Source organism: Ochlerotatus camptorhynchus, unplaced genomic scaffold (genome assembly GCF_037179485.1).
Source record: "Ochlerotatus camptorhynchus isolate MF236.1 unplaced genomic scaffold, CSIRO-AGI_Acam_v1.1 ptg000284l, whole genome shotgun sequence".
NCBI classification, from domain to species: domain Eukaryota; kingdom Metazoa; phylum Arthropoda; class Insecta; order Diptera; family Culicidae; genus Ochlerotatus; species Ochlerotatus camptorhynchus.
In genome coordinates this window covers 3,184,179-3,197,993 of record NW_027040773.1, presented here as the reverse complement: position 1 = coordinate 3,197,993, position 13,815 = coordinate 3,184,179, and the positions used below count along the sequence as shown (strand labels likewise).

Genomic DNA, 13,815 nt, shown 5'->3' with positions numbered 1-13,815 from the left:
ATCAATTTGATGTTTGAAAATTTGCTCAAAAGGGTTTTGTTGACACATCATACCTTACCGAAAACTAAAGCACAACAATCCTCATTCTTATTTCAAACCTATCAACATATTTAACACATCTTTCCTAAAACTTCACTTGTTCGTAAGCGCCTGGTTGAAGATATGACTTTCGCTATTGACATTGTCTGTAATTAACAAATACACTAAATAGGAAGATTTATTATACAACTTCATAGGCTAGTCGCCTCCCTAAGCGGACCCCCCGCGTCCTATCTCTTATGTTAATTAACTTTCTGAATTCTCTAATTGAAGTTTATTTAATAAATAACTGAAATCTATAATCTACCTACACAATCATAACCCATACTTTTAAACTAAAATTTAATGTGTTTCAAGTACTTCTGGCTTTGACATATATTTATTATATCTTTGTTCGTCCCAGGTGACACCTTCAAGTGACTAAAATGCTTCACTTTGAAGTTAGTTTCCAAGCTAATTTTAAATTGTATATTGTATAGGGTAAATGTTCCAACTACGCTCTCACGTTTCCACTATGTGGCACCACAAAAATACATATGGGTATGTCACAATAGAAGCACACCACAGTGGAAATCCCGAGCCATAGTTCGAACACTTATCCCAAATCAAAATGAAGCACATATAAGATTAGTTACACAGGGTGCCTTCCATTCATTTTGACGAAAAACATGTTTTATGAAATTACGGAATAATAAGATATTTTGATCATATTTTGTATGTGTAAGTAACAAGAAAAGATTATAAAGTTTATGTTTGACACACAAAACATGCAAATTTAGCTTCAAAAGAGTCACAATGAGCGATTTTCTGATCGCCTCTTCGCGAAGAGTGAAGAGCGAAGAGTGGGTGAGATAAATGACAAAATCGCTTATTGCGACGCTAATGTAGCAAAATTGGCAGGTATTATGCGTCAGACACAAACTTCACAATATTTTCTTGTTGCTTACACAAACAAAATATTATCATATAATCTTATTATTCCGTAATTTCATAAAACATTTTCTTAGTCAAAATGAATGGAAGGCACCCTGTACAATACCATGTACAAAAATGATGTTTAACATTGTGTCCTGAGTAATACTTCAATGAAAACAACAATGAAAGCTTGTCACGCAAATAGAAGGAGCACCGTTGGGCACTTTCTGAAATATTTCAATAGTATAATTCCCTTGCAAACCCAAATAAATCTATCTGCGTAAAAATAAATAAAATAAGAGTGATTTGCGGCAAAACCCGCCAGTATCACACCCAACGTCAGTGCCTATACGTAAGCGTACTACGACGCGGCTCTCAATTAAAGGAGTAACAAGTGTGATACTATCACTGCTAGGCTAGATCTTTGGTTCTCTCATGCAGTGGTTTATCAGAGAGGGGAAGCTTAGTAATCCCCATTGCCTGCCCATGACGCCATTCTATTGCGGCATGAGCCAGCAACGCTGATCATAAACCTACCGTCTCCAACACTCCACTAGCATGAAATTAAGCCCGCCCACCAACAGCAAGGTGCAAAAACTAGCCAAGGGGAGGGTACAACGCCCAATTATGGATAGCTCAATGTTTATCATGTGTACTCTTTGATTCAGCGAACACCAACATGATTATCTGCTAGGAAACATCAAGGAGAATATAGAGATAAAGCTCGAAAATACAGTTTTAACTGAAAGTACTCAATATACATCAAACTAAATATCGAATACTGGGTCCTGCCAACCCATGGCACCTGCATAATGATGTGGGCCATCAGAATGGTTCATCGGTTGCGAAGAGAAGTACTTCTCAAACTGAAGCGATAAATTTATCAATGTTTTAACTTTATCCTAACGTAAACCTAATATTATTACCCATATTTCCGTCCACACCCGAAACCCATCCCCCACACAAAATCAAATAATAATGTTTGTGTACATGGCAAACACACCCGGACACCCTGTCATATACTCAAAATGAGTCTCGACCAACCTGACAAACGACGCCCTTACGCTCTCTGATCAAAGCGCAGGGTATTGTTGGAACCAGTGCTGAGATTTTTGTCATTATCATTTCATTTGCGAAAATCAATTTGAATCACCACAAATCTATAATTTTCCTGTTCGTAAGTGTGTTTCAGCTAAAGGAAAATAATCCAGAATCAGTTTATTTTTATTTTCAAGTTTGACATTTCGATGTGCGACCGCAAAATGACTTCTCTTTTTGAAAGGCACTCAGTTCGAAGTTCCACATATCTTATGTGCCCATTGTCCCCTACGCGCATACATGCATGCACACAATGCATTTCCTATAATGTTGTGTGTGCATATTCTTACTTCGATAAATAGGTATAATGATAAGAGAATAAAACTACTCACACAGCTGTTTTTCACGAATAGATTGCAATAAATACCAAGCATTCATACAAGTAGTCTCTGTCGTAACACTACCTACAATGTTTAATAGTTGAATCCTTCAGTCTGTACTTAACTTAGCTGCAGCCATGTCATTGTCGGACGTTGGATCTGCACTGCAAGGCCTCATTCTATCGCAGGGTGGCCTGAAGCTGCTGAAGGACCGGAACTGTATCGTGCGCTTGGACAACGACCCGAAGGACGAAACAGTAAAACTGATTTCCGGTGGGGGCAGCGGACACGAACCAGCCCACGCTGGCTACGTAGGCCAGGGAATGCTTTCGGGTGCCGTTTGCGGAAATGTATTCAGTTCTCCTTCGGTTACGGCAATTTTGGACTGTTTGAGAACGGTGACCGACCGGGATGGAGGCGTAATTTTCATTGTCAAGAATTATACCGGAGACAGATTGAACTTTGGAATTGCGGTGGAACTGGCACGAACCACGTATGGATTCCGGGACGTACGGATGCTGTTGGTTGGCGAGGATTGTTCTATTGAGAATGAGAAGGTGAGGAAATCGGTTGGTAAGCGCGGATTGGCCGGTGTCGTGTTGGTGCATAAGATATTAGGTGCTATGGCGGAGAGTGGAATGACGATTGAAGATGTTTATAGCTTTGGCGAAGGGCTTGTTGAGAGTGGAAATTTGGCTACGATTGGATTTACGTTTGAGCTGAACGATGGCACGTTGGAGAACATCGAGATAGGAAAGGGCATCCACGGTGAACCGGGAGTTTATACGATGCAAGCTTGCAAGGATTTTGAAGAAATAATCGATTTCATTATTGGTAAGCTGGTTACTAGTGTACCTAAATCGGCGGAAGTAGTGCTGTTGGTGAACAATCTTGGAGGAACTTCGGAATTTCTAATGAGTGTTTTCTTGGAGGCCTTTCTCAATAAAATTGAACATGTATACGGCGTAAAGCGGATCTACAGTGGAGCTTATCTAACTTCACTGGACCAGGCTGGAATTTCAGTGACTGTTTTGAACAATGGATATTCCCAGAATCTTTTGGAGTATCTGGATTGTAAAGTCAATGTTGCATCAGCGCTGTTCGGATCGACTTCTAGATTCGCTTTACCGCCATCAAAGGTAGTTACCGTGGAAGCATCGAAGCCATTGAAGATTGCCGAGAGCTCAAATGCGTGCTCGATTAGTTCGGAATTTGGCGCCAAACTTGCGTTAAATATTGTTCACTTTGTCTGCGAGGCCTTGGTTTCCTGTACAGGCATGCTGAACACCATCGATAAGGAAACAGGTGATGGCGATACTGGTAGTACCGTGGGAAAAGGAGCTGAATCTGTTTTGCAACATCTGATTGCGAAGAAACTGGATCTGATGCACCCCGGCATTCTGCTTCAACAGATTAGTATCATATTACAGCAGGATATGGGTGGATCGTCCGGTGCTTTGTACAGCTTGTTTTTCCAGGGCGCAGCTTCGACTTTTATGAATACAATGGAAGCCCATCAATCCATCGGGATCGAACACTGGAGTCAAGCTTTGAGCAACGGTAACGACAAAATCGTCAAGTATGCCTTCACCCAGCTTGGAGATCGTACTATGTTGGATCCTCTACGAGAAGGTGAGAAACGGCTGAAGCAGTCAATTGTGCAAGGATTACCATTACTCGACTGCGTGGAAAGCTTCACCAAAGGATGTGAGGAAGCAGCACGGGCTACTCAGCACATGGTTCCCAAGTCTGGTCGCGCTTCGTATGCTGCTTCTTCGGAAACTCCTAAATCCTACCAATTTGCAGATCCGGGGGCACTCGGAGTGTCCATTTGGGCGCGGGCTTTGTTAGAAGCTTGCAGACAAGTTATTGTTGAATAAGAAAGATTAATAAATATATTGGTTTCTGTAACGTTTTTTTTTCTTTTATTTTATCACAAAGCGAAAAAATATCCTTTAGGTCAGACGGACGTGGTCTCTGTATCTCAGCAATGATATCATTTTAGCCCAATGTTATCATCATTATGAAGTTATGCCAAGAAGGAATCAGAAATAAACAAAATGCAGCCTGAAACATGGTTATCGAACAAGGATACAACCATTTGAAAGAGTTGGGCTGCTAAATTAGGTCATCGAAATTAGATCGTTTGGGCAATGAAATGCTTTCTTTCACGTAACACATAAAATGGTTCCATATTTAACAGTTTAGAAGTCAGTCATTTTGTATTAAACAAAATCGGATCAGAAATACAAACAAAGGAAGTATTCTACGAAAAAAAAAAAAACTTACATATACTACAATTGTAAAATAAAAGCAAAATGATACTTATCTCATCACATGTAGCCACGCAGGCAACATTAGAACATGAAATCCAAATCCGGAATCTCCACCTCCGGAAGACCAAACAGGAAACTGCGAGGTAATTCATCCGGTATCGGTTTGACCTGTCTCGCTGGAATCACCTTCTTCGCCAGTGGACGGGGCAGTTCTAGTTCTGGCAGTTCCAGTGGATCCATCCTCAGCGGTTTCATAGGCTTGATTTCCCGCCTGTAGCTAACGCCATGGAAATCAATCATCTGCTCCAGAAGATCGTCCCGCAAACAGGCTTCCTTTCCCCAACTGTACTCGGCGTCCAGTGGTGTGAATATCGGGAATGGAGCTGCTGCGAAATTCTTCGTTGCTACTGCAGGTTTTTGTGCATTGCTTTCGGTCGATTTCTTCCGAGAAACTGAAGAAGCGATGACGGACTTCTGCAGGAGAGGTTTTTTGATGGCAGTTGCTCCATCTGACAGCTGCTTACTGTTCAAATTAGCCCGCGACGAGGAGCTGTTGGTCAGATCTTTGAGGGCACTTTTGAATGGACCACGGGAGGCATTTTTGCCCAGCAATGGCGTTTCTGAAAATGCAAAGGATAAATAAATAACTTACTTGGAAATTGCAACAAAGAAAAAACTGGACTAACTGCCAATGCGCGGATTTTCGTTGGTATTCCGTTGCTCGAGAACGTTGAAAGCTCGTGTTGATGCCATCGTTGCTATGATTTTTCTGTCCACGGCAGTTTGGCTTTCTTTGCTAATCGATGAAAATGCAATGGAAGATTTTTATGTTAATCTATTGTACCTATTTTGTGAAAAATCTTTTGAATTTCACAGCTTTTGTTTTTCAAGTTTTTCTGTTGTTTTCTTTTTGATGGACATTTGCTTCCTTCGAGATTACACGTTATTTCTAAACCACCCAAATTTGAGTAGGATCCATCCATATCGGTCAAAGTGAAGCTACTCAAAAATGAGTTAAATAAGTTGGGAGTGACAAGTTGCAAAAGAACAACATCGACCTCAATCTTTTCAGTGTTGTTCATTTGTCAACTTGACCTATATACCAAACTAAGTTTACGCATTTTTGAGTTGCATAATTTTTGACCAACATTTGGGTAGTTTGGAAATAACGTGAATCGTTCGTTCGTTTATTGCAGACTTGTGACTTGTTCAAATATTACGCAACACTAAAAACACATTTGTTCGCACCCCCCATTCACAACAAATCGTAACAACCGTAACTCCCACGCCCATCCCTAGCCGTAACGGATAACAAGTCAATTTGCACAAAATAAAACTTAAAATTTTAGTTAACTAGCGCCGGTGTGAAACAATGTTTTGAGTAGAGCAACTTCATCAACTTTTAAATATCTATTATAATGTTTTATATTTTGATCAAAATTACGCGTAACAAACTCCAATTGATCCGCCATCCCCTAAATTTACCGTAACAATTCATAATTAAAATTCAGTAACCACCCACCTTCTTCCGATTACGTAATATTTCTTTGTGCCTACACTGTAACTTGCAAGTACCCATTAATGGGTATAAAAGTACCCATTATTAGTAAGTATATGAAGCTGTCAAATAATGGGTAATTGAATATTTTTGGAAATGGGTTCTTTTGTACCCATCTTTTTTACCCCTTCGGGGAAGAAAAATGAGTATTATTTTACCCATTATAGGGTGAAAATTATCTTGATCAATAGTGAATACTGTCTAACACAAATCATCTTACGAGGCCTTCAAAATGGTATTTTTATGTCATCTGTGCCTAATAAAATGAGTATTGAAATGTAAGTATTTATTTGGAATATATCTAGGCGGTGAACATTATGAAATTCAGAAGAACTTTAATAATTTTAATTTGCTTAATTTCAGATCCACAAGGAAGTGGCCGTGCACAAAGTGTTCCAGGAAAGGATGGCAAGAAGGAATTTCCGATGCAAAAGCAACACATTGCACAGCAGGGACAGGGTATGCTCGAGGGTATGCCAAGTTGGAAAGCGGTATGATCCTTCTAGGAGCACAAGAAGACTCTGCGGATGTAAGTGAACCTCCCGGAAGTGGCAATAATTATGCATTTTAACAATCATTATTATCGAAATAAATGAAAACAAGTTATTAATGTTAATGTTTCCGCCATTTCAATGATATATGTGAAAAATCAAATTAAAATTAATCTCTAAATAGCTCAATTATCGAAAATGTATACTTTTTACCCATTTTCTAAATAGTTTCATTTCTGAAAATGGGTAAAAAGTACCCGATGATTTGACGTACAAGCTCTTTACCCATTATTGGGTAAAGACGTTTTACCCATTTTATGAGTTTACGCACTTTACTTCGAAATGGGTACTTTTTCACCCATTAATGGGTACTTGCCAGTTACAGTGTATGCAGCTGCAGCTGCAGCCATGGCACGAATGTTCATTGAATGATAAACGTACAAAACGATAAAACGATATGTTTAGACTAGCGAAGCGACATGTGCTGCTCTCTGATGATGAATAGTGATAACATAAACACGGAAAGAAAATGCATTTTAAAAACCATATAAAACGTGCACGGAGATGAAAAACTACCCAAAATTAAGTACTTTTCCCTCAATTCTGGGGTTCAGCCCAATAACCCAAATTTGAGTAAATCGCATATAGTAGTTTCCATTTAACACCAGCAAAAAAATTACCTACTCTTAAGTATAGTCTACCCAAAATTAAGTTTAATTCACGTAAATTTGAGAATATGCAATTTACTCAAAAGTAACTTATTGGGCTGAACTATATCGTTGGGTCGAATCTCTCGTTCCTTTTTTGACAACAATAACGAGTGCAAGTGAGAGGCTGAAGTCAATATTAAGTAAAAAGAACTCAAATTTTGGGTAGTATTTTTTCTCCGTGTGTGTCACCTGGACATAGAGATTGCTGACGTTTACACGGCGAATGAGAACGACTCAAATTTGAGTTTAGTTCACTCATAATCGCCAAAAGTGCAGGAACTCAGCGATGAGTAAATTTGCCTCATGTTTTCCCAGGTTGTTCCAGGATTTTCCAAGGAAAAATTCCCGAATTTGAGAAAAGTAAAGATTGGATTCACTCAAACTATTGGTACTACTCCGAGACTGAATAAAATTTTCGTCAATTTCCTCATTTTCCGGCAGATTTTTTAAGTTTTCCACAGGAAACCACGAGACAAATTTTACTCATCGCTGAGTTCCTGCACTTTTGGCGATTATGAGTGAACTAAACTCAAATTTGAGTCGTTCTCATTCGCCGTGTATCGGACGCACACTACGTCACGTATACGTATACGCAAAATGTTTTCATCGGGGAAAAAAACTTCATAGCGGAAAATTTTCCCGATGAAAACAAATCACTGACCCAATAATACTTTAGCAATCTCTACACAGAAAAAAAAGTTGTTGAATGTTACATCCAAACTGCTGCACCCAGGTCAATCCATCGGTTGTGTAATATAACGTTGTACGATGTACATCGATTTTGCGAACAAAATTACATCCATTGATGTAACATTGTCTCTGCTTTTTGCTATTACATCATTATTTCGTACATCAACTTGAATTACATTGATCGATATTACATTTTTTTGCGGTGTAGGTGATGGTAGCTCCAACTTGAAAAAGTGTTTCCCAAATCGTTTCGGATCGATGTTTTTAGAATTAATCATTTTGTTCGACCATTTTCCACAGAGATGGCGCTGTTCCGCTGGTAGGAAGTGATAAAAATCCCCACATTAAAATTTAGAGAAGTGGGAATAATTCGCTTTCGGTGCATATTCAGGTCAAAAAAAGTGAACGACAACCTAAAGAAATTAGTCAGGGGCTTTGTCGTTCAGTTTTTTCCCGGGAATTAATGCTAAACAAGCTACAATTAAATAAAAATGATTTTTCCCCATACAATTTTACCTTATTTACTACCAGTCCCCAGAGAGCCAAAAAATTTCAAATTTGAGAGAGAAATTCTCTCTCACGAGCTCAATCTCTCAACATGCCATGTATTTTGTTGACACTCGATTTGTGATTTCCCTTTCACAGATTACAAAATAGAGTACCTGACACTACAAAACATGTCTGGTACCTCTATATATACATTTGCTTTAACATTTGAAGTCCCTCCTTTTTTACATGTTCTGCGCAAAAGATACTTTATGCCCCGCCCCATACATAAAATTCGGCGGGAAATTCTGTTAGGGGTGAGCTATTTTGTGTGCAGAATGTGTAAAAAAGGAGGGACTTCGAATAATAATCTAAATGCATATATAGAGGTACCAGGCATGTTTTGCACTGCAGTGTCCTCTGTGAACAATTATAGGAAAACAGATTGTGTCTAGTTTCCGATAGATGTCACCGCAAACAACAGCTGTGACATCTGATGGAACATGAATGCAGAAGCTTGACAAAATTATTAATTACTTGTTATTTTACACAGTTGTTTATTATTGTCCAACATGTCATTTTACATATTTGGTTCATAGTTTTGTACACGATTAACACTTGAAAAGGGCTTATGCAAAAATGATACGCATCAATAGAAAAACATATATCTCGCGAACGATTCGTTTGATCGAGATGGTGTCCGATACATTTTTCAAATTTTAGAACCCAATGAAAAATGACGTTTGACTTCGATATCGATGATCTATAGCCCAACGAATGGGAGGGCAGCTGGGGTACTGGTACTGGTCTAAATATAGGTCATAACCTAAACATGTAAACCTACTCTAACATCCCCGTTAAAGAATTTTATCAAGCAATTACCTCAGCATAATCTTGGTTGTGATGTACAGCGTGTCGAGCAATGTGTGGAGTACTTAATACATCCTGCGTCTCATTGGATCCAATACTGCCGCTTGGTTCAGCATTACACATTACCATAGTGTCACAAGAACCATCTTCTTCAGCACAACCATCATCTTCTTCTTCTGGATCTTCATTAGATGATGTTCTGGGGTCTAAGATACCGGGTTCAGGCGGAACCACTTCTGAGAAAGTCATGAGATTTACTTCCTGGTGCGGCAGAGCATGTCCGTCTGAAGTTGACGGGTTTGGATGAGAACCTTGTTTATCATTGGTGTCGTCCGTGATCTGGAACACGTAAACGCTCGACTCTAACGGTGGTATGCAGGACTGATCCGGAGCAATTTTTTGTGTAAACAAAAAAATTATTCGAACTACAAGTTTTTTTTTTCAATCAATCTTAATAATGTGTTTTATTTTGATATAACAAATAATGCCTATACAATATATAATTATCAAATTCAGGCTAGGTCTTAATTGTCAAATTAGCTTTATCTAATTAGTGGCAGATAAAAAGTTACCGGTAAAACCTGTTATTCGAGTGTAGAGTAATTGTTGGCTCCCTTGGACTATTTTCGGCAACTGAAATTCGAACGTTAATTCCAGTGAATAATCTCATCAAAACATATTTTTAAATGCATTGGAACGGTTCTTAGTGAATCAGTTGCAATTGTTTTTTACATTTTAACGACTAAGCCATCATGCCAGGTTTTTTATTAAATAAAATATGTGCACAACAAAATGCAACTGATCAACTTTAACTTTATGTGTTGTTTTTCTTGGCATAATAAAATTGAAAATTTGTTTAATCGTAAGATTAATTTCCAGTGACGCTAATGCCATGTACAAGGTAGGGAGTAGTAACAACCGGTGGAAACTAACGATTTTAAATTGGCTCAGTACTTGACTAGCCTATTAGTCCCAAGTAAATAAATTAACGTACCCCATTCTAGTCAAAATTCTAGTACTACACAATGTTTGTTTTGATTCGCTATGAAAGTTTGACAGATGAAATGAGGGTTAGTGGATTTTCCTATGTTTCGAGGGGTGAAACGATTAGCTTGAGACCGAAGATAGTACCAGAGCTGAGCCAAAAAGTTGAGGACGTTTCTTCGGGACCTACTAGTCTTAGAGTTACCTCTATGATAGAAGTATGATTGGACTTGCCACACAATTATACCAATGCAAAAATGGAACAGGCATCGAAAGCTCTCAATTTATAACTGTGGAAGCACAAACGAAGTGACAGACGGAGCGGCTCGAAAACTTTGGTGACTAACCTTCTATTGCAATTTTTCAGTGTACCACATGGCAACACCACTACTACTGGATTGTACCACATGGCAACACTACTATTGGATTGAACTAGCATTTTCACCAAATGTACTAGACTATTTTGGTTCTATCTCTTTCACTCTACTCAAAACTGAAATACATAAAAAAATGACAAAATGATACGCACTCTTTGCACACTGTCAAAGAATCATTGTACACAAAATCAACTTTGTTCAAATCAAAACAAAAAAACTAACCCATCTGGTGGATGATGGCACAAGCTTCCAAGAAAATTCTATTACAGTGAACCACATTATTTTAATGGATTTCTTCGCCAGTAAGTCGTCTGTCACTTCGTTTGTGGTGGAAGTGCATCTAGAACACTAAGTTGAGGGCACGCAATAAGCTAATATGCGATATGCAATAAGCGTAAAATGCTAAGAAGAAGAAGAATAATCCTTTCTTCTTCGAGAAATCTAAGAATTTCTTAAAACTTTATTTCAAAAAGTCATGGAGTTCTGCTTGGAACTATCTTTGGTGTTTTTTCCTATATTTTTTAAAGAATCCTGGTCAGTAAATCTTTAGAATAAAACCTTAAATTCCTTTCAAATTTACCCAAAACTTTCCTAAAATCTATAAAAAGTTATTTGCAAATTTTTCACAATGCTCTTATGGCGGTAAGCTCCAACTCGGATTAACTTTTAATACCGTCCCTGTTTGTATGATCTGCAAAATGTTTGCTCAAAGTTATGTCGATTAACTCTGATGTCGACATCAAACCAGCCGGACATTCTTAATTAGGATTTAATACGAGGATAATACCGGCTGGAGCTTACCACCATTAATGAGTATTTTTCTCAGTTCCAGATTTATGAAGAAAACAAATTCCTATTCTGTTTCTTTATTTTTTACACGAAGATTTTCATAAGTCACAAAACTTTATATCAACTTTAAAATGTCTAAAAAAAATTCAAAATCTCACTGTATACAGTTACTTCTATGGTTACACCCATTCAGTTGACTTAGATGCTGGACTAACTAATTCATAATTATTTGCTCATCCTCAATTGCAGGATGAACAACTTAGGTAATGGGGTTAAAACCTGATTTTAAAGATTGCTTTTTTAATACAAAAATGCTGTAGAAGATGTTTTTCCCAAAAATCACTTCGAACATATGTAATCATGAACACTTTAAGTTTTTGTTTAATACAGTGAACTCTCTTAAACCCGATAGTGAAGGGACCATTGCGTTATAGAATTATCGAGTTATAGAATCACATGAAATTAATTTTTACTATGGTTTTATAAATCGATATCGAGTTAGTGGACATCAAGTTATGGATTGTTGACTATATTAAAAGCGAGAAATGTTTGGAATTTCCCTTGAAAAACCGGGAAAAATCAGGAATTTCATAATAAAAATTCGTTGGTCACCCTGATTACCGTCACCAGGTTAATAAAATTGATTTTTTACGGATGTTCACGATCTTCCGGGGGACCAGCATGTGGCCATGAGAAGTTCAAATACTCATTGCAGTTCGTAAATATTTTTTTGAAGCACAACTTTTTTGAAAAAATTGTTTAAAAATAATAAATAAATAAATTATTTAATATTTTATATTTTCACTATTGACGAGCGAAAGCTTCTCTTAGGCACATTGGAAAATCAAAGCTATATTTGGTCAGGAAGTAGGTTGGTGCAATAGCTTCTATAATATAATTTGATACAGCCACCGGAAGCAGTCAATCCTCCCATACCGGTGAACTATATTCCAGAAAAATTGACCACTTTGTCAAGCAGTTTTGGCGTGACTTTCTACCAGCGATTTCACAAAACCGGACCAACTAATTTCTATTTTTTTATAGAACGCACAAATGTTGGCTACTTTTCTCGAGGTTCTAGAAGAAAAAATCTCAAAATAATGTTTTATTTCAAAGTTCGAGTGGTAGTAAACGTCAATTTAAGCTGCTCGAATGAAGTGGTTAATTGACCTGAATGTTCTAACACCATTTCTACACGACCAGCGACTTTTTTTTTATTTCGTGCTTGTTCATCAAAACAATCTGATGTACCGTAAAACGGGGTATCTTTGATAATGCGGGTAACTTTGATAGTATAATATAAAGAATAAATTTACTCGCTGTGCTTTTTCCAAATAAGAAACATTGTTTCCATATTGTAGCGTAGGGTATTTCCGTTGATATGGTATATAGTTAATAAATAGTATGTGTTACATATTTTACAAAAATATTAATAAACCATTTAGTGTTTTTCGCCTTTTTCAAAAAGCACTCAAAACATGACTTATGAAATGTATTTCCGATAAAGCCATCACAAATTCAATGTTGTATTCTTATTGCTTATGAAGTTTCCTGATTATATAGTTATTCAAAGTTTCATTTTGTCTGTGGTTTCATATTTAAAGAACTAAATTGTTTGAGTTTCACTCATTTTTTTTTTCCACATTCATCGAGCATTATCAAAGTAACCCCAAATCAAAATACTGAAGTTCGGTCACAAAACTAAAAAAATAGTGCAAATTTTCGTTCAACATATTACTAACGAATTAATTCTTGGATCCTCAGTACTTGTTTTAAACAGTCATTACTGTAAAAAATATTTAGAATATACTTTTTAAAAAAACTATCAATGTTACCCCGTTTTACGGTACCTGTTTCCGATATTGGCCAATTCTGTCGAGAGTTATCGGTGGCTTAAACTCAGGCAAACTTAGAACAGCTGAAGTAAAGGGAACTGCTACCACTGCTACTTTGATTGAATTTACGAATCATCATTTCACACCTAAATTCTTATGTTTACAATCCTGGACAGAAGAAATCTATTGACAACGGAAAGTGCTTGGTTACAATTACCGATGATTAAAAGCACGAGAATTGATATCGATAATTTTAAAGCTCAATCATAGAACTAGAATATCAAATTAATAGTATTGAACAAACGTTGTCGCTAATTATTTACTGAAAGTATTACATTTATCAATTTACTTGCAAGTTTTACAAGCTCTGATAATCG

The 13,815-nt window shown here is 37.3% G+C and overlaps 2 protein-coding genes across 2 annotated transcripts; one reads left to right on the top strand and one right to left on the bottom strand.

The window, feature by feature from the left end:
- Positions 1-2,468: 2,468 nt before the first annotated feature.
- Positions 2,469-4,268, top strand: LOC135706649 (triokinase/FMN cyclase-like). Its single transcript, XM_065228295.1, has one exon. The coding sequence runs from the start codon at positions 2,510-2,512 to the stop codon at positions 4,250-4,252; it is 1,743 nt and encodes a 580-aa protein (XP_065084367.1). The 5' UTR covers positions 2,469-2,509; the 3' UTR covers positions 4,253-4,268.
- A 40-nt stretch (positions 4,269-4,308) lies between these two features.
- Positions 4,309-5,567, bottom strand: LOC135706650 (uncharacterized). The gene is made up of 2 exons (XM_065228296.1): positions 5,335-5,567; positions 4,309-5,268 (listed from the first exon to the last, which is right to left on the bottom strand). Exons 1-2 carry the CDS (start codon positions 5,399-5,401, stop codon positions 4,730-4,732), a joined length of 606 nt encoding a protein of 201 aa, XP_065084368.1. The 5' UTR covers positions 5,402-5,567; the 3' UTR covers positions 4,309-4,729.
- Positions 5,568-13,815: the final 8,248 nt, after the last annotated feature.

Excerpts from the sequence above, each read along its gene's own strand:
- LOC135706650 (XM_065228296.1), bottom strand. The coding sequence starts at position 5,401 with ATGGCATCAACACGAGCTTTCAACGTTCTCGAGCAACGGAATACCAAC. Across the intron at positions 5,269-5,334 it reads CGAAAATCCGCGCATTGGCA|AAACGCCATTGCTGGGCAAA; the intron begins GTTAGTCCAGTT and ends TTGCATTTTCAG.
- LOC135706649 (XM_065228295.1), top strand. The coding sequence starts at position 2,510 with ATGTCATTGTCGGACGTTGGATCTGCACTGCAAGGCCTCATTCTATCG.